This window comes from Periplaneta americana, chromosome 16 (assembly GCF_040183065.1).
Source record: "Periplaneta americana isolate PAMFEO1 chromosome 16, P.americana_PAMFEO1_priV1, whole genome shotgun sequence".
In the NCBI taxonomy this organism is placed as follows: Eukaryota; Metazoa; Arthropoda; class Insecta; order Blattodea; family Blattidae; genus Periplaneta; species Periplaneta americana.
Window position 1 is genome coordinate 59,987,551 of NC_091132.1, and position 21,893 is coordinate 60,009,443.

The 21,893-nt window shown below is 36.0% G+C and overlaps 1 protein-coding gene across 2 annotated transcripts in view; it reads right to left on the minus strand.

Annotated features, from left to right (window-relative positions):
* Nucleotides 1–13,709, minus strand: part of LOC138716351 (leucyl-cystinyl aminopeptidase-like) — a 29,545-nt gene extending 15,836 nt beyond the window's left edge. The window contains exons 1-3 of one of the 2 annotated variants that reach the window (XM_069849339.1): nucleotides 13,554–13,709; nucleotides 9,892–10,172; nucleotides 7,211–7,435 (exon numbers count right to left, since the gene is read on the minus strand). In XM_069849339.1, coding sequence (XP_069705440.1) covers nucleotides 7,211–7,435; nucleotides 9,892–10,163 — 497 coding nt within the window. In that variant the 5' untranslated portion in view covers nucleotides 10,164–10,172; nucleotides 13,554–13,709. Of the gene's footprint in view, nucleotides 1–7,210; nucleotides 7,436–9,891; nucleotides 10,173–13,461 lie in introns of both variants that reach the window. The other variant, XM_069849340.1, reaches the window with a different exon arrangement.
* Between the last annotated feature and the right edge of the window lie 8,184 nt (nucleotides 13,710–21,893).

Here is a 21,893-nt window from a genome sequence, read left to right on the forward strand (position 1 = left end):
TCTATAACTGAAACTAGATTAATATATTTCAGTATTATTTGTATTTATCCTGGTAATAATGAACAGTTTGACTCGTAGACATTTTGTTTTTGCAGCTTTAACTTCCCATGATTGTACGAGAAGATTCGAAGAGAACGGCAGTTACGTAGACTTTCGGCTCCCCCCTACTACCATTAATGCACAACACAATGTCAATACGGCGGTTGCTGTCGTCTGCGGTACAACAAACTTTTCTGTTGATTTTCGAGCTCGTCATTTTTTCCGGTTATTATATGCTTATTTAAGTTGTGACTCTCGCTAGTGGTTTTATATTTTATTTTATCTGTCTTAGTAATTATTTTATTATTGTAAATATTTTTGTTTTATCACCATTATTATTATTATTATTATTATTATTATTATTATTATTATTATTATTAATTATTTTGTATTACAATCTTTTTATCATTTCTGTCACGATTATGCTATTATTATTATTATTATTATTATTATTATTATTATTATTATTATTATTGTTACTATTATTTCTATCATCAGCATTATTATTTGAACCCTGTAAAATTTATGTAGACTACTGGACTGTACCCGAGCACGAGCATATGCTCATTTCGGGTATTCATACATATCTATTCATTTCAAATGTAAATTGTAAATAAATTTGAATTTGAATTTGAATTTGAATTTTGACATTATTAACATCGTGGAAGAAAAAAATTTAACTTTTTTTATCTGCTCCCATCAGAACGTTTGCTTGTTAGCTCGTTTTCTTTTAGTACATCTGAATCAGATATCTGAAACAGTAACAAAAATGGACGCACATTTTTCTCCAATAGAAGAATCCTTGTTCTTATTTTAAAATGTTATCGATGCTTTGACCTCTGAAGCACGGAATTGAAAAACACGTTTCTGAAAAAAAAAATCTTCAACCTCTGCACTCCAAACCTTCTGGATACTATTGTAAGATAGATGGTGTGTATTGCACTACCTCAGAATTGTCTTGTCAGTAGATACCACATGTTGAAACTCTCGTTTGAAGGCATGTTAAACTCTCGCTACACTTCATGTGCTATAGTATTGCAATACACACCAACTACGTTCCTGCGGGTTCGCCACTCTAAATACTTCAGAATTAACACTGATTTCAAATATAAACATTCACACCATTTAACACAATTTTCTTCTATCCAACAATGTCAGTGTCAAGCGAAAGAACGGGAAGAGCGTCTTTTTTTTCATATGGTGCCATATGGTACTTAAATGTGAGCATTCACAATTAATTTTCACGTTCTCGTTCCCGGGCTCCGGTAAGCTTCTCGTTAATTGTGAATGCTCACATTTAAATACATCTATTTTAACAATATTTCCGTTCTCGTTCTCGTTCTCGTTTCCGTTCCCGGTTTATTGTGAACCAGCCTTTACGAGCGAAACTTTTCTATTTCCTTACGTTTCTTTATGAATGTAGCGAGAGTTGACTGCGCGAGCCCATACTTTTTACCCACTTCAGTCTGTTTCAATTTCTCATTTAAATCACTAAATGTAGTTCATTTAGTTTCCAAACTAATATGTTTACGTATTACACATGCCATCATTAACAACTAACACTCGAATATGAATGGCGCCAGTTGCAGGAACGATAAAGGCAAATCCTGTTGAGAGTCACACACCCGTGAAGCGGGTAGAGTTCTGATGTAACATACTCCTTGCAAACATTGCCAATATCTATCACTAAAAGTATGAAAGAAGGTAGACGAAAATAACTGGAAAACATCTTTCTGAGAACGAAGCCAGGTAAAAAATGAAATATTGAACATGAAAACAAATTAAATTTATAATATTATCAGAGTGGTCCACTTAACACTTTTATCTCCTATAGCATGTGAAATATTTCAGATAAACACAAACCGACAGTTACAAGTTAAATTACTTCGAAGGGGACATCTGATACACCTAGTGTATGTTTTGTATATGAAATAATTTTCAAGATATTAGAGTCAACTTTCTTTTTTAAATGGGAACCAACTATGTTTTGTATTGCAAATGTTGCATCAGCTTTCTCTAATAACAACTGGCTACTTTACCGACTGTTCGAATGTCACCGGTAAGAGTAAACATAAACAATATTTGACGCACATTTCCTTATGTCTACTTCATAATGGTGACGTAATTGGAGATCAAACACACCAATAATTCTGTACACTACCCAATGCAATCCTTATTTCTTCAGTTCTGTATTGGACAATTGAACGATAAGACATCGGCGAAGTGTTTACGTGTGTGGGGGTACTTAAGCCACATTTCACTAGTGCATTGTATAGTTAATTGGTATTAATGTTTTAAACGTGAAATCTATTTAACCTGTCAATCATTTCTAAGCATTTTCACAAATGAAGAAACGCTGGATAGGATGAGGTAGTTCTGTTCAGAGATTTCCAACGCGATCGCCTGACCTCACAACATTAGAGTTTTTCTCTGGGGACATTTGAAAAATATTTTGTATCAACAAGTTCCAACAACATTGGAAAACACGAAAGACCGTATTACTGCTGCATGTGCTGCAATAACACCAGAAGCACTGATAGAAGTAAGTCGATCAGTGATGGAGTGTGCACGGAGGTGTTGCGATGCAAATGGCCATCTCTTCGAACATCAATTGTAAACTTTCTGCTGTGAGAAATTTGATTGCACACCGGATATTTTGTGTTTTGTTTTTTTAAAATAATTGTTTTTTTTTTGTAGGGGAGACTGTTGTACCTTTGAACATTTTTTGTTTTTTTTTTTTTTTAATTTTTGCTGCTACCTAGAGGACTCAAACTGAAGTAGATTGTAGAGAACGCCGCTAAGTAGCTCTGGTCATAGTTTCGGTTTGATTTACTGCAAAGTGTGAGTTCCGTGGACAAAATATTTTTTTTTAGTACTGTACCAAAAGTAAACATTTCGTTCATTGATATATGTTTTCTAACACAAAACTAGATTGTATTTATTAATATATTTCAAATACGGTGTGTTCCCTATTATCTGGTGAGAAATAACGAATTTTAATTTCCATGATTTATTCGAATCTCTAGTTTTGGGAGCCATTTTTGTTTAAAACTGCACCCTCTTGTACCTTTGAGCACAAAACATCTTGTATCATGGAACATGTTTCAAAGTACACGATACTATCGGTTTGTGTTTTTCTTTTATCTTACGATCATGTCGCGAAGTAAATATGAGTTAAGATGCCCCCAATTGATTCGGAAGCCTTGAAGAAATCTGTTAAGCAGTTATTGCTCCTCCAGGAAATAAAATATCGATCAGAGAAGCCTGCTCTGGTTTATGATGGCAAATGCATTTTAAATATGATTGTCAGTTTTTACAGCTATATTCCCACCTATATTTCATGTGTTCCAGCTTACAAGAGCATATATTCCAAGGTACATGGACCTATTGTACCTTTGAACACATTACATATCCCTTCATTTTATTTTTCCCATTCTTAATATATATGTAAAACAGGAAAATACATATAGGAAGTTATAAAGGAATCTTCAATAATTATTTCAAGTATTTTTTTCATTTTAAAAAATTTCATTTTCCAAAATGAAAAATAAATAAAATGTCAAAAGTATTTAAAGGTACAACAGTCTCCTCTACACTATACCATGTGCAACATTTTCATAGTATTAAATATTCATTACATTGTGATTGTGATTTAATTGACGCACAACTCTAACCAGAATTGTCCTCTCTCTGTTCGATCCTTGGTCAGACATTGTTTACGTTTACTCTTACTGGTGACATTCAAACAGTCAGTAAAGTAGCCAGTTGTTATTAGACAGAGCTAACGCAACATGTGCAATACAAAACATAGTTGGTTCCCATTTAAAAAAGAAAGTTGACTCTAATATCTTGAAAATTACTTCATGTACAAAAAATAACTTAATTTGTAATTGAATCGGTCATTGTTGAAAGGAACTAAGTCCACTTTTTAAAGTTTTGAGATAATCGAAAAATACTGTTTTGTGGATAATCTATCGAAGTTTAACCAACATATATTGTACACACAAAAAATATGTGAACAATATATGTTGGTTTAATCTTCGATAGATTATCCCCAAACAGTTTTTTTTTCGATTATCTCAAAACTTTAAAAAGTGGACTTAGCTCCTTTCAACAATAACCGATTCAATTGTCGGTCTGTATTATATCTTAAATATTTCACACGCTATCGGTCAGCGCGTCTGCCTGTGAAACCAGGTGTCCCGGGTTCGAATCCTGGTCGGGACAAGTTACCTGGTTGAGGTTTTTTCCGGGGTTTTCCCTCAACCCAATACGAGCAAATGCTGGGTAACTTTCGGTGCTGGACCCCGGACTCATTTCACCGGCATTATCATCTTCATATCATTCAGATGCTAAATAACCTAGATGTTGATACAGCGTCGTAAAATAACCTCACGCGCTATCGGAGGTGAAAGAGTTAAGTGGGCTACTCTTCATATATGTGTATATGTATATATACACACATTTATTATAAAGCTTTTATCATTCCATTGGGATTTCTCCAAAATTTGACCATCAATGGGTGGAAAAAACATATTTAAGATGTAGTAAATATACCGAGATCAATAAAATTTATCGTTGCAGCAGGATTATCGTTATATCTATTATCATCGTACTGAGATTCGACTGTACTTAGGCTGACCAGACATCCCCTATTTCCGGGGACAGTCCCCGGTTTTGAATTGCTGTTCCCGGAGAGCAAATGTCCCCTTCTTGTCCCCGAAAATTAATTTTTTTTCCCCCACAAATTTAGATTTTGTTTCAATGACATTTTACACATGAATATTTAAGTATCGTGATGAAACTCATGTGATTCATGCACATTTCTGAACGGTTCTCAGTATGAGACAGAAGAACCAGCGAGCACAGTATAAGATATTCTGCACTCTTTGAGAAGAACATACGATATACCATCTTTGTCTTCATTCGCGTTGCGCGGAAGCGTTAAAACTGCCGCAGCGTCCATTTTTAAGCAGTTTAAAAAATGAAAAGTTTTGTGACAAACCAACAGGTGAAAATTGGTGTGGTGTTTTTCAACATTTCAAAAAAAAATTCTATTCCATTTGAAAATCATCTCAAAATAGTGTTATTAATCATGTGTCTTTCAGTCAGTAATTCGTCAGTTGAAAGACATTTCTCCACAATGAACTCAATCTGGACTGATGAAAAGTCAAGAATGAAAATTGAAAAAACTTTGTTACAAGTGAAAACAAACTTTCATTTCTCATGTGAAGAACTTAGTGTAAAGCTGTATGGGAGTGAACAGATCCTTAAAAAGATATATTCTTCAGACCAGTACTTGTAAAATATGTGTGTTAGAATTCAGTGTGTACAACATCATGTGAAAGACTTCGATACATGCGTCAGTACTGAAATTGAATTCCTAGCGGCCATAATTATGTATAGAAGTTACATGTGTTTATTCATTTAATTCAGAAAGTTAAGATACTCTACAAATTTAGTGTGCAAAGTTCTATAATTGTATCTACTGTTACATGTTATTTCTGCAACATTTCAACGGATAGTGACTAGGTAAGCGTTTGTGGTTTTTCTTGAAATTGCCGATGTCCCCTGTTGGACCATAAAAATCTGGTCAGCCTAACTGTACTACATAATAATAACATATAATTTACCTGAGGCAACGAGGGCGTACTCTGTGAGTGCCTAACATGCGGCCCTCATGAGCGAGGTTCCACTAGGGCAGCGTTTCTCAAACTTTTTTGAAGTGAGGACCACTTTTTTAAGTCAGAACAGTTCCGCGGACCACCTTACTCTTGTTCCCTTCGAAAGCAAATTTAATCATTTTTGTTGCATATTTTAATACCAGTATACATAGACCCTATATTTTAAAATAGAATTAATTAATTAAATTAAATTAATTTTATATTAGTATTAATTAATTAAGAAAATGTTAACAGAAGAAAATTCATATTTGTTTTTTAATAATTCGAGGCTATTAGAGTTTGGATAACCTTTAACTTTATTAACTAAAAAAAAAAACAAATGTCGGTACTTACATTAATGAGCTTGATGAGCCTGCCGATTCTTGCACAGTTCTATATTTGGACGTATGCTGGTAAGTTTAAGTCGGAGATTGACACTTACATCGAGTCGATTTCGGTAGCCTACTTTGTTTTATTAGAATTAGTGATGAAAACCCTTTCTCACACAGATACGTAGAAGCAAACTGAATTATAATCTCTAAAGCATCATTGTACAGTTCAATATATTCTCTTTTAACTTGTGATGAGGTCCAGAAATTAACCATACCTTCCGCTTGGAATTTAATTTTAATTCCGATCTCATTCGAGAGTTCAATTAACTGTTCTCTTTCACTCAATGAAAGTTTGCTAGTTTCAATATCGCAATGAAAGGTATCACGAACCCATGAAAATTCGTCATATTTACTTGGAAAATGATTTCAAATTGTGACCTCAGAATTGTATTATTGGCGTACGACGTACAGTACGTGCCCATTTCAATGTGCAGACTGGGTGTTGGCAAAACTATCAAGAAAGTCATAAATACATGAAAAGGTTCGGTCTTCTGTTACGAATTCGGGTGGTCCCTGGCTGGGTTACAGACACCAGATGTGCAGGGAAAAGATGGCGAGAAACACCACATTCATATTACTTTAAATCTCTCTTTTGTTGTTGAGGGTAGAGTGGGAAGTCTGTAGACGAATAGGGTAATCAATTTCATAAAATGTTAGTACTGGGACAAAAAGTGAAAGACGATTGCCATGTGTCATTTCCAAACTCTGAGATTTTCAGCTATAGAGTGATAAACAATTCGTTTGAATTTTATTTTTTCTTCTGCCTTTTTTGAAGGATCACAAGGGCAGACCTCGAGGACCACAGGTGGTCCGCGGACCATAGTTTGAGAAACGCTGCACTAGGGCGTGGGTTTCAGTAATGCTTGCTTGTGCCGAACTTATCTGGTGGGGTTTATCCGATCTGTATGGCGAATGTCGGCTATTACGGCTCCTACCGATGGAAGATAACCGCATAACAAAATTAAAAATAAAGATACATCTCTACTACACAAAGTACCACAATAGAACAGACAACCACCATTCATAGGCAGATGTTATGTATGAAACTGGAACTCTGTTCACATTGAAACGCACATGCGTCACTCTCTCTAGCGACTTCTCGACAAGTTAACCTACCTCGTTTCTCGTGTTTCTCTATCCGTATACATATCCCTGAAGAAGCCCCTCGCCGATGGACTGGTGTACATGTAGTCATTATTCTTCAGCAGGCCATGGAACTCCAGATGTAGCCGGTACACACGTCCCTCGGTCAGCTCCTCCTCCAGGGTTATGTTCAGCGTGTCAGTGCTGCCGTTCCTCGCGACCTCCGTTATGGCTGGCACATCATAGTCATAGTCAGTACTGCACACAAGAGTGTCAAGTGTATAGTAAGGGTAAAAGTGATAGGCGACTTCCATATTACCTTTCCTCCAGTGGCGGCTCCTGCGTATTTCTTAAGGGGAGGAAAGAAGTTAACAGCAAGAAATGACACCTTCTTGAATGAAACATGCTACAAATTAGCATACATGTAAGACCATGTAGTGTTGGAGTTGGTCTTCCCTTCTGTATATCAATAATCTGTTCTTGTAAACTGAGTTTCCTAAATTTTCCAAAATATATTATGTTTTCACTTCCATTCATTGTTCAATAATTGAACAAATTAACAATTACAAGAACATTCACAACCTCGCAGCATTTTTCGCGCATTCTACAGTACCACACGTGTTGGAAGAGACTATAGCTACTAACACGTAATCGCAACCGTTTTACGGAAATGGGAATGGGAAATAATTTGAGGAAAGCGAGAACACTGCACCCCCACGTGGTCTGTGTTGCCACATGTACATTTTACAAGTTCAATATCACATGCTTTTGAAGAATGTCAGTTCTTGTAAAGTCATACTACCATTATTGTTCAAAGCTGCTGGTGACCAATTAATTTTTTATGTTAAAATAATGTAGTTTGGAGTACCTACTTTCAATTTCAAATATATTTGTACAAAACTGACAAATTGGCTGTTGCCCTGTCTAGTAGACAATGAATGAAAGTGAATTTCAGGGGCCAAAAGATCTGCGATACTAACGTAGAACTAACTACTTCCTCTTTGTTTTATATAAACCCAACTTTAACTTTCAAAATTAATATCCTTGAAAGTTTCAAACCATGAATAGTAGGCTATATGAAGTGTAGTGAATAATATTTTTTATTTATAATTTTAAAAAAGCTTATATGGTGTCTTTCATAGCTTTGCGTTAAAACTGTTTTCATTGTGCCTCCTCCTAGATGTGTTATAGTCTGGTTGAATAAAACATCGTTAGATGGCAGCGGTAGCGAGCTTGCTGCATGACCAGTCGGTTTCTATTTCCCGCCCATGCGCTGATTCAGAGGAGGATCTCCTCCCTATCCGTTCATTTACTTGCCTTAAAACTCTGCTTCTTTCTCTGGCCGCTAGTGTGTGTGTGTGTTAACTGCAGTAAAGGAGGAAAGAATTGGCTTTACTCCGCATAAACAATCTCGCATATTTCTCACAGTTTCCTGGCAGACATGAGCAATAATAAAAATAGGCCGAGGTGAACTCTTGGGAGTAGTACGGGTTTCCGATGCTGACTCAGAAAGGGCTTGGGCTCCAGATCCCTGGGGATTATCAGGCTATTCGTCAGCGAAACGAGACCTGGCTCTATAAGGGGCTGAGATTGGATGGCACACCTTTCAGCTTCAGATTCACGAAGTCACTCAGGCCAAATGTCGGGCCCCTATTTTTCAGTGAGACAATGGGTAGAAAGAGGCCGGGAGTTCATTCTATTTTTGCATTTTGATGTAATGTAAGAACCACGATTTCTTATTGCCAGAGGAGTAAGAGAAACAGTAAAGTATATTTTATTGAATAAAGTATTATATTATAATATAATGCCAGGAGACTAACACAAATATTAAAGTATTATTAATTATTGCTTATTTTGTTATTTAGCACGGTACTGTATGTATACTAATACAGAGACATAATTATGACGTGATGCGAGAAAACTGCGGGTGACTCGTGACCGGCGAGCACGTAACCATTTCTCCGTCACTTCTACAATAAATAACAGTACTAACAATAAATGTTCAATAATTTGGACTTACCATGCTCACAGTCGTCACACATTTGCCGCCACACACAACTTACATCTTCTGATAAACGAATGAACAACACTCTGAAGTTCCACATCATTGATAGTCTCAATTTCTTCTCGTATATAGTCTTTTAGTTCATCCGTAGAATGTGAATTTTTCCTATAAACCCTACCTTTAGTGTTCCTCATAAATAAAAATTCGCAGGTGTTAGATCTGGGCTTCGTGGAGCCCACAAATTATTACTTATTATTCTCGCCGTAATTCCCTCATTGTCACGGCAGCTGTATAAGCAGTAGCGCAATCTTGTTGGAAAGAGACTGAGATTTTGTTGGTAGGCATTACCTAAATACACAATAATCTCTGAACTTTACACACTAACTTTGTACACTTGAAGAATCGAGACTTTTGTAACACGACTATAACTACAGCGAATGCCATATGGCGACTGAGGATCTACTACACCGCACCTCTAACAGCCCGCGCATCGCAGACCGCACAGGGAGCGGGCCGCCAGTAACCCGCCGTTTTTTCGCCTCAATGTCTCTGTAGAAGCTGTCAATGTGACCGCATCGGCGATTCTAAATATAGCCTGTAACTAGTTCCGGAGGTTCTAGTGTTAAGTAGGCGCCTGTATTAAGACGATCAATATTTTTGTGTCAGAGTCGTCGAAATAATATTATTCTATAGGTTCGCTATGACTCACCTGATGGCAGTCAAGTTGATGTTCTCAAGTTGGAGCTCGTAACTTGCGTGAAGCACAATGATTCGCGTGGGCTCAAAGCACTGGATGTGGATGTCCACGCTGCCATTGAAGTAGCCTTCAGAAATGCGTGGATGCAGGTCTAGCAAATAGAGGTATGGCTTCACTGTGCGGGGAAGGGCCTGCTCCTCTTGGGGAACCGTGAACATCGACTGTGTATCGATAGCCAACACGATCGACACTAGCGCCAGTAGTGGCACGATTTGACGTACCATGTTCAGAATCTGAAAATAAAGTATCAGAAAAGTAATAATTTAGTTATTCTTTGACACTGCGATTCAACAATGCGAACAACAGTTTTCACTTAGAACTACGTCCTTTCCTAGTGTGGGTGAGGAGGAGTTTCGGGTATCCCAAAAAGTGCAAAATTTGAAACTCTTACTCCACTGAGAGCTACGTCGATGATTTATTTACAGTTGAATAGAGTATCGATATCGCTTTCTAGTAATATCTAAACACGTTAGACCAAATACGCAAGGGGCAAGGAGGGAGTAGCGAAAATGGCCGTCTTTAGCGACATCGGCGGTGAGCCGCGGTATTGAGTCAGGGCCAACTGCGTCAGTGTAACTTGAGATACAGAAGCGAGCAGTACCTCGTTCTGTAATTTAAAGACAACGCTATTAGTTGATAAAAATCCAAGTTATCTGCGAGTTGAACTACGAAAGTTAAGAGACCCAGTTTTTAAGAGTAGTAATGAAATTTTCAAACATGCCCAAGAAGTCCTTACAGAAGGCATTGAAGAAGAAGAATAAAAAAAGTAAAAATTTACAAATCTATTATAATGCGGATACTCAGTTATGCAGCTGAAGTAAGAGCTAGCACAATAAGAACAAAACAATTACAGAAACTACGGAAATGAACATACTAAGAAAAATAAATAGTTAAAAAGACTAGATTGGATCGTGTTAGGAATGACGACATTAGAGAGCAGTGTGGGGTTCAAGCTATAAGGGAATGGATCGATGGGAGAAGAGGAGAATGGAAGGAACATGTTGATGGAATGTCAAAAGATAGGATAGTGAAAATTGTAAGGGACAACTCTCCGAAAGGGAAGCAGAGCCCAGGAAGACCACATAAGAGTTGGCTGGATTCTTGTCTCTGAATGAACAGGTACGGTAACCTACATGTAAGATAGAAGAAGAAAAAGAATAAGAAGATCTAGTACTAGGTTATTTAGCGTCGATGGAACTGATGATAGCGACGTGGTTAGGCCAAATTTAGTGAGATGAAACCGAGGATTCGATGTGGGATTTCGTAACATCAACCTTATAATTGGGAGAAACCTCAGAAAAAATCTAACAAGATAATCAGCCCAAGGGGGAATTGAACGTACGACAGTCCGAGATTCTGGATGTTTACATTATTATCAGAGTTAGGTCCAGTTTTACGAGCACGGAATAAAGTCCTGTTAAAATTAATTCCACGGTTATGCGAGAAATGTGTTGTACGAACTTGAAATAGTGCATTATTCGGAGGATAACTTCCGAATAAGCTATTCCATGCTTTCAGCAGTTGTTAAATTTATATCTAGAGAATAAAATGTAAAATGGCAGCAGCATTAGACATGAATCTCTGTTAATGATGATGAATTACATTTATAATGTATTTTTGAGAGTGCTGAAACAAAGAAATAAGGCACAGACTTTATCTATTAAACGAGTGTAACAATGAAGAATTTCTGGCAAGATTCAGTCTAAAAATGGACACTGCTTAAAGTGTGCTGGGATTGATTAATGATTATTGGAACATATAACACACAGGTAAAATAGTTCACAATTTCATCATTACAAAGAAATTGTAATTTTTTAAGTAATTAAAATTAAATTTAAGCAAATTCATAGCACAATATTATATCAGTATTATGTTTTGCATTATTATAACCTAGCTATATAGACTCCCATGCTCTTGTCATTTATTAAAAAGTTATGGCATCAGTTTTTGCTTTCTAACACGTTCTTATAGTCATTCACTATCACAACTAGCTTAAGTAAAATCTTCTATCTAATAATTTTGACTTCTAATTTATTTTGATTTACTCATTTCTTTATAACAAAATCTGTACATAAAATAATGATATGTTCAGAAAATAAATTTCAACAATTACTAGTATTCTGAATGTACTTTATAAACAGAACACCATCTAAAATATTGCCAACCTCTGTTCCAATTCGGCTAACTATGGAATAGATGACCTTGGAATAAACGAACGTCATACAACACGATACTCCATTTATTCTATAGTTAGGCTATTCCATGAATAGCTATTCCAAGATTTATTCTGCGATCATACAACTGGGCCTTAAAGTTATAAATTATTGTAGTCAAGCTGGCTTTACATGGGATGTGAAATTATTAATAAGTTTAAGAATTAGCCACGAATTCCCGTGAAGGGAAAGGGCCTCCTGCTATGCAGGGTGGCTTGTCAAGCAGTTCCCGGTTAGCCACTCCGGGAATGGTAACCACTTTTGTAATATCATGGTGTGTTTAAGATGCTGTCTGGGTTATTAATAAGTAATTACATGTTATTAAGTTATATTCACAAATTGTAAATATAAGCCAGCAAAATGTTAATAAAAATGTTAATAACTTCTGTCATCAACATTTGTTAAAAACATTTGTAAGTAGAATTGAAAAAAACACTAGAAATGTTAATAACATTTATTGACTTTTGTTAACATTACTTATTGAATCTTTGATCTTGCTACACATCACCTGCCTTTGCAATACTTGTCTTTTTACAGTCTCTCCTTCCATTTATTTATTTTACACACAGATTAAATATCAGTTTTACTTATTCAATGTATTGAAACATTCACACGTGAACAAACGAACTCGGAAAGCAGCCGTTACGAAGCTTGTGACGTCACATACCTGAAATCGCGGCTAACGAGAAAGACAGGCTACGGCGCTACGTCACATTCTTAGTCTTAACATGGCCAACATTGAACAAGTTTATATATAAATGTACGTTTAACATGACTTTAATATAACAATTCCCTTGTTTGTTTTAGAACTTTGAACATGTATCTATATTAGGCGATTGTCAAGATGGCCATGATAATCACGTGACTCAATTCGAGCCGAAGCCTGTCACAAATCGTGGCTAACGTCAGAAATGCTACGGCGCATAAAGTAGTCGACGGCCTTCTTAAATGCCGTCGACTCTAACAAGGTGGAAAGATGAATCCTATAGATTCAAAATCCCCTATATCCACTTTCACAAATTAAAGGATTTTGACAGTAACTAGTGGAAAATAGAGGGAATTTTCAACCTAAGAGTGAATTTTAACAAACGTTTTGCTTCACATTTGGTGTTTTTTTAATTAAAACTACAAAAATCATTAGAATTCATTCTTAGCAGGCAATATGTGGGCATAACTCAATTCTGAACAAAATGGTCTTTAGGGGGTTTTGAATCTAGAGGATTCAGATTCTCTCTTCAAGCGGAAACAGGTTTGAGACCTAATTCCATGAAGCAGCCGACATAATATATGCTACTGTTCACTGTATTACCTGTGTTACTCATTTATATTGCCTTTTCAAAATGACTCCGATGTCTTCTAATAATGCAAGAGCAAATATAATGATAATGAAAATAATGTAACCTCGTGATGTCAGCAGGATGCTTTGAAGCCACACGTAGTATCTGGAACCTGTCAGTCCTCAAACTGGCCGCGAGGAACACAAAATGCTCACAAACTGTGTCGGTCCGTATCCTTGAACAACGACCTGGGAATACCACTAATGACTCACGACTATTGCATAACCTCATCCTGCTACAGTTGTTTCAGTATAGCTATCCCACATACACCGTAATACACCAATGCGCAACATTTCTAGAGCATATGTCCCCATATGATGTCATAGTATCTATGAATTGCTGACGTAAAAAATTGGGGACACAATTTATTAATACTTATTCTGTGGTTGGGAGGTTACAGCTGTATCCAACTGTGCGATAAATTTTCGCGTCATGCGTTATTTTTAACCCTGATGAGATATGCGATAATACTTTAGCAGAGATTACTAACAGATGTGCCGCAAAATTTAGGAAATGTTTCGTGAAATTTCGTCATGTGAATTAGAAAAAAAAACGCCATTACTCAAATCAGTCCATAAAGCCCTTCTTTTCCATACAGAGGTGAGGTTGTTATCCACCGGCCAATATTTAAAATTTAAATCGACTTCTGGAACTGATGGAAGAGTTAAGTGCAGTATTTGAAGAGGCGGAGTGTTGATATTAATTCACCGCATTCCTAAACTAAAACGATGGTATTTTAAACTGGCTTATTTTGCAGATATTTTCAGAATTTTGAACGATGAATGCAAAGACGTCAAAAGAATATAAATATGTAGAATACCTTGACAATGTGAAAGATTTTCAGAAAAACTCAGTTTTAGAAAGTAACTTACTATTTAAAAAAATACATCTAGCAAAACTTCTCTATACTGCACAGTATTTTTTTTTTTAGGGAAACGAAGTTGAATTTTTAATTGGTTATTTTATGACGCTCAATCAACTGCTTTGTTATCTAGCGTCTGAGTGAGATGATGTGATAATGCTAGCGAGATGAGTCCAGGGTCCAGCGTCGAAAGTCACCCAGCATTTGTTCTTGAGGGAAAACTCAACCATATAATCTGTCCTAACCAGGATTTGAAACCCGATCCGCTAGTTTTACAGTCAGACGTGCTAACCTTTACTCTACAGCGGTGGACATGAAGTTGTAGAATTGAAATAAATAATTTCCGTGCATATTGTAAACTTAGAAGTAAAAATTAATACTGTAACTAGCTATTTTCCATAAGTTGTCCTTAAATAACCAAATAAAAAGAAAGACTACAATCTGTTCGTAGTACCTGCATTCATTTCGTTTGTAACATCATTACTAGAATTATTATTGTGTTGGCATCCACGTAAAGAAAGAAGACTTTTGAATTCCCTCTTATAACTATTTAAAATCATCTACACCTCCACACCTACTTACATAGCATCTCGTTTTTATTTACTTTTCACTATCTCGAATCCGGAACATATAGAGTGGAAGTGAAATAATCCTGTAGATTGGAAGGTACGAAGGGGTACACTTAAGTGAATAGAAAACCTATATTGCGTTTTGTGATTAAATGCATGGTTAATTACAAAATTAAGTATAAAGTTTCAGCAGTCTGGCAACATCGCCGCTAACAAAAACTGCTCTTTCTTCTCGTAATATAGATGTAAGAGGTCAATGAACTCAGGTCTGTCTCTTAGGTGAATCTCTCCCTCTCTGACTACAACGTTGCAATCTCTTCACATCGTTCAGTGACTTGAAATTAGTAGTTTTAATTTAAATTTTCACGAAAACCGTCCACGCTATGGTAATGCACCAGAGAAATAAATGATTCATTATTAGACTTCTATCGAAATAGACAAAATTCACTATCCTTTTACACTTTTTTATTACATACAGTAGTGGCAAAAAAAAACCGAACCGACCCTTGTAGCTGATTTCAGAGCCTTGTTCACTCCAGAGCACGATAGACTGGTACCTAAGACTTTCGTGGTTCGAATCCTGCCTGGGAAGGAAACTTTTTTTGTTCTTTATTCAAATTTATTCCCAATACTCTTCGATTGCTGGTAAAATTCATGTTCTGGGAATAATAAGTTAATTAAGTAGTAAATTATCGCTGCAATCGAAAAGTATTGGGAATAAATTTGAATAAGGAACAAAAAAAGTTTCCTTCCCAGGCAGAATTCGAACCACGAAAATTAGCTACCAGTCTATCGTGCTCTGGAGTGAACAAGGCTCTGAAATCAGCTACAAGGGTCGGTCCGGGTTTTTTTTTTTTTTTGCCACTACTGTACAACGTGAGCTATTAGCTCTGAAAATCTGCAGAATTATTTCACTTCCACCCTGTATATTTTCAATTCCTCTGCCCAGAACATCCTTCTATACATCACCTTTCAGTATATCGCTTCTATGGCTCTATAATTCTCTCCCTGACCATGTCAGAGGCTGTTGGACAATTCCAAAATTCAAGACTAAATAAAATTAAAGAGTGACATTTTGTTCATGGGATTGATTGCCAAATATCTGCCGAGTTGCGAACTTCGGCATAAGCCATAGTAAATACTGTAATTATCCTGAAAGTCGTATGGTGAGATTTACCCATATATGTATTATTATTATTATTATTATTATTATTATTATTATTATCATTATTATTGTTATTATTATTATTATTGTAATTACTGTTATTTCCTTTTTCTTTCTTTTCCTTGCTTTATTGTATTGTGTTAGCTTAATAAATGACCTACAGTGCTCCCTTGTGATCCTATTGATCACTTATTGGACTTTTATGTAAATTACATTATCTACGTCACTATTTGCATTAAAAACAAAGAAGGATGAATAAACGAATGAATAAATTAAACAATGAATCAATGCATAAAAATGAATGAATGAATGAATGAATGAATGAATGAATGAATGAATGAATGAATGAATGAATGAATGAATGGAGTGAGTGAGTGAGTGAATAAATAAATAAATAAGAATAAAGACATAAATAATAAATAAATTAAAAATTACAAAATAAAATAAAAATTAGAAGTAAATATATAAAAAATAAATAAATGAGTAAATAAATAAATAAACAAACAAATAAACGAACTACTAAGTGAGCGAGTAAGTAGCTAAATAAGTAAATAAATTGTAAAATCTGAATTCAGTGTCCTTTGTAGTTTTTTAAATTTAATTTTCATTATACTACTATGCAGAAGGGCCTAAATTCATATGCTCGATACAGTAATAGCGCAATTATGCAGTGAATGTATTTTCTATTTTCAGAAGTTGTTAGTGTACTACTAATTTATAATATTAAAGGTGTTTAGTTAGTATTTTCGTTTGAGTTGTGTTCGTGCCTTGAATGAGTTCTGACTAAAGAAACAAAAAAAATCATTTGCGGTCGACTATAATAATAATAATAATAATAATAATAATAATAATAGTAATAATAATTTATTTATTTAATCTGGCAGAGCTAAGGCCAGTAGGCCTTCTCTTCCGCCCAGCCAGACTCTAATTCTAATTGAATACAATTGCTTACATAGTTATTACATTAATATCTAGATCATAAAACAACATGAAAGTAAATAATGAAGATTGGATAACTAATGTTAGTGTGACAATAATAAACATTGGTAAGAAATAGTTATACACATCACACTAAAGAAATCTGATACGTTTCATAGATTGGCAACGTAACATGAAAACCGGCAGATAAACCGTAACAAAAAATTAATAACGGTAGTGAATGCTCTACAATGCGCACAAACAGGAAGCGTGTGTTATTGCGGTTTCCTGAGGCGTTAAGACCCGAACAAAGCTGCGGAAGACGCGTTAAATTCGCTGACGTGTTACATTCACTGTCATTGTCCTGTGCTGAGGGGCTTCCCCCATAAAAATTCTCTTCTCGCAAAAAGAAACAAACAAAAACAAAATACAAAAAAAAAACTGTTAACTACAACTTCTACGCAATTAAAATTGTAACCACATTTATAGTTATTGTTCACAAAAATATCATTCTGCAACATTCACATCTGTAATACTACAAGTGTTGTTTATCTAAAGTAAATGAACAAAACGAGTGATATTTGTTAGGCTATTCAACTTATAGGATGAATTTGCGATATTGGCCAGTAACGTTCAAAACCACCTTAAAATCAACCAATCACAGTCTAGTATATACAGTCACGAAGCTCAATACGTAGGAAATATCCACCAATAGATAGTTGCTAACCACTAGGATCGCTATTATCGCCTCATCACATACAATGTGAAACAGTACCGGCACAGTCTATTGTTTCTAGTACCCTCATCAACTCAAGTTTCATGACTGTATATACTAGACTGTGGTTGTATTTCTTGATAAGACGCTTTGTAAGGAAGCGTCTTATCTGATAAGACGCCTTGTACAATACTGGACATGTAATCCCTGAACATCCGTCTACCTCCAACTCAGTTCATTCATTCACTCACTCACACACATCCAGTCACTTATTTACTTATGTATTTATTTATTTACTTATTATATATACATTTATTTAGGTACACGTATATTTATTTATTTATTTATTTAATTTTTTATTATTGTATTTTGTGTAGCACGTATGGACGAATCAAGAAATTCATATAGAGTGTTAGTTGGGAGGCCGGAGGGAAAAAGACCTTTGGGGAGACCGAGACGTAGATGGGAAGATAATATTAAAATGGATTTCAGGGAGGTGGGATATGATGATAGAGACTGGATTAATCTTGCTCAGGATAGGGACCAATGGCGGGCTTATGTGAGGGCGGCAGTGAACGTTCGGGTTCCTTAAAAGCCAGTAAGTAAGTAAGTAAGTATTGTATTTTGTAGATAGATATATTCTAGAAAATAAAATTAATTTACATTAACGTTGTATCAGAGTCACTTTTTATAATGAATTAACAACTCTTAAATTAATACCCATTCCCGTATCCTCGATGTTTTCCTGTCCAAATATCCCTCCTCTTCCATGCCCTACCGCTTGCCGATCGCAGGGGACTTGCTCCGTGTGTTAAATCTAAGAAGGTGAACATTGTTTTTCTCATATATCCACAGAGCAGTGCACTATATTTAAGAAACGAAATTGTGGTAATTGTAAGAAAAAAGAGATCGTTAGCATTAAGATTAGTTTGCTACCTAGAGATCAATTGATTATAAATATCAACTCATTTGTCCTTGGAGCATGATATTCATCGAAGCAGCGTCAACATGCTGCTCCACGTAGCGAAGTGCAAGTCCCAGAGTTGTTGTCTTCTGTTTGCGATACAAGTTGCTGTGTCGACAATCACCCCGCCACTTTCTTCAGAACCATCTTCAAATTCTTTCTGGACCAGGAGAGTGATTTCGCCGAGCTTTCATTGTAAAGATTTCGGATTATCCTAAAGTTTTCTTTAACAATAAGCTGAACAGGTCATGTTCTTAATTAGTCTGGATTAGCAGGGTCCTGTTGTACTGTGCTAACCCTCGACTAGACGCATTACCACCAGTTTACTGTATCTGTCAAGGTTAGCTCATATTCATGTTTCATGCAATCTTCCCTGTATGTCCTCACCATGTCTAGAACTAGTGATCGCAGAAATGCTATGATTTTGATAACGCAATGGAGAGCTACTGGAATGATGTTAGTACTTATCAAGAAATGAAAGAGCCTCGAGAACCCCCAACTACCATCTTCTCTTTTCCACTGCTGTGGAGTAACGGTTAGCACGTCTAACCGTGAACGAGCGGGCCCGATTTCAAATCGCGGTTGGGACAAGTTACCTGGTTTATTTTTTTTTTCCGGGGTTTCCCCTCAATCCAAAGCGCAAATGCTGCATAACTTACGGCGTCGGATTCTGGACTTACCTCGTCAGCATTATCACCTTTATCTCATTCAGACTCTAGATAACAGCAGTTGATAAAGTGTCGTAAAATAACCAATTAAAAGAAACTTCTCCGCCACAGGTATCAGTATGAATTTTTAAATAAGGCGGGCAGCATTCATAACAGAATGATGGTCTAGATCAGGCCTGCACAAACGGCGCTCATTGAGCGCGGCCGCTCCTTCGGAGAGCCGTCTAACAGCTCGCCGGAAAGTTACGTCGGAATAACGTAGACCTACAGGCCACGCAGCTTCTGGTGTAGTGTGTATTATCAGTAGCTATTTCACTTTGCTTATCTACTGCCACATAATAGAGGAATCTAAAAGACGGAACAGTGATCATCAGGCAAATTCTTTCAATATTTCATGGGAAAATGCTTATTTTTTTACAGGAGCTGGAGTTGATACTTATGTCACAAAAGTACAAAACTAAACTTTAGCAATAATATCCACGACTACACAAGCTGGCTGTGAAAATGATTGCTATGTTTGGCTCAACATTTATATTTGTGAGCAACTGTTTTCTATAATCAACTTTAATAAAGGCAGGCATCGAACATCTGTAACTGATGTTTCATTAAGATTAGTACTGTTCCTTTCAGTTGCCAACAGCATAAAACCCCGTTTTCATGTACTGATAAATAAAAATATAACAAAATGATATTGTACATTTAAGTAGCTATAGGATTTCTATTATTTCTGTAAAATAAATATTTCTTTATTAATTAATAATAGTCCAAGATAGTTCTGTAAACACTGAACGGGAATTCATTTCATGAACACTCATACTAGTACTTTCTTTTGTGTACATTTTGTACGAGATCACACCTTCTTCCAGTCCACCCTTATACAGAGCGCAGCTAATATCTGCACTCCGTTCATAAGCTGTGAGCTGGCTCGGAGAGCGCAAACCTTGTGCAGGCCTGGTGTACCACTAAATCAAAATTCTTATTTTCGCTTTAGCACCAAGTAATTTTGCAGAATTCTCAATCCTAGCATTTAAAATTGCATGATTGCCTAATGTTAGTAAGCCTGACTTATTTACCCGAATATAAGACGAGGTTTTTTCCTTCAATTTTTGCGTTTGAAAATGGGTGGTCGTCTTAAATTTGCGTATTAACAAAAAAAGACGCAAATAGCGTCATTTTTAAATATTGTACAGTACACTAGCTAAGCGTTTCTCAACCATTTTGATGACAAGGCAACATTTATCCTCGCATTACGTTAGTGCGACCCCCTAGGCTAGGGTATAGCGTAGGTCGTAAAATATAATAGTGTGGAATTTGATATCAATTTGCAAAGAAACAATTTAATCATGTTTCTATTTAATACAAAATAGTGGGATGTTTATATTTTCATACAAATTAAGAACTTTGTTATTATTACTCGTATTATTATTGTTATTATTTTTACTATTATTATTGTTATTATTATTATTATTATTATTATTATTATTATTATTACTTACTTACTTACTTACTTACTTATAAATGGATTTCAGAGAAATGGAGGATTATTGCCGCCCTCACTTATGCCCGTCATCGGTCCCTGTCCTGAGCAAGATTAATTCAATCCCTAGCATCATAACCCGCCTCCCTCAAATCCATTTTAATATTATCTTTCCGTCTACGTCTCGGCTTCCCCAAAGGTCTTTTTCCCTTAGATTTCTTAACTAACGCTATATATGCATTTCTGGATTCACCCATACGTGCCACATGCCCTGTCTATCTCACACGTCTGGATTTAATGTTCCTAATTATATTAGGTGAAAAATACAATGCGTTCAGTTCTGTGTTGTGTAACTTTCTCCATTCTCCTGTAACTTCATCCGATGTATATTAATCAGATTTTGAGATGTATGTAGCGCCGTCTTAAATCACGGAAATATCATATGTGCTTCGGTGCATCGTAATAATGTATGATATGCGAAAAATAATCACTTAGTGATTTAAGTCGGCGCTTATTCCGTCGGATCCCGGCCACTTTGTCACTTATAACGAGTGTACCTCTGCACATGTGTGGACATTGTACCACTGCCATACATCTATGATGCTGTGCACGAGGGTAGGCAACTAGAGGGAACCCAAGAGGTGGAACTGTTGTTGTTTATTGACTTTTCTGGCTTTGAGCCAGAGGCCGTTTTAGAATCTTATACGCGCAGGATGCCCTCTCCAGCCATTGTACATAAATAATAATAAAAATATACTTAAACTGAGAGGTTTCAATCCGACATCGGAATGGGAATCCGATATGGCTTAGTGGATAGAGCTTCAGCACGTAGAGCGGTGCCAGAGAAAATCTTTCTCTGTTCCACTCATCCTTCATCATATGATGACTTAGAATTTCTGCACGGAAATATCATATGTACTTCGGTACATCGTAATAATATATAATTACAATAGCCTACTGTAGTTTTGATAATTCGGCCACAGAAGACGGTGATATTATGTTAGTCTACAGAGAATGAAAATCATGACCATAAAAAATGCTGCTTGAAAGCAACATCATATAAGTA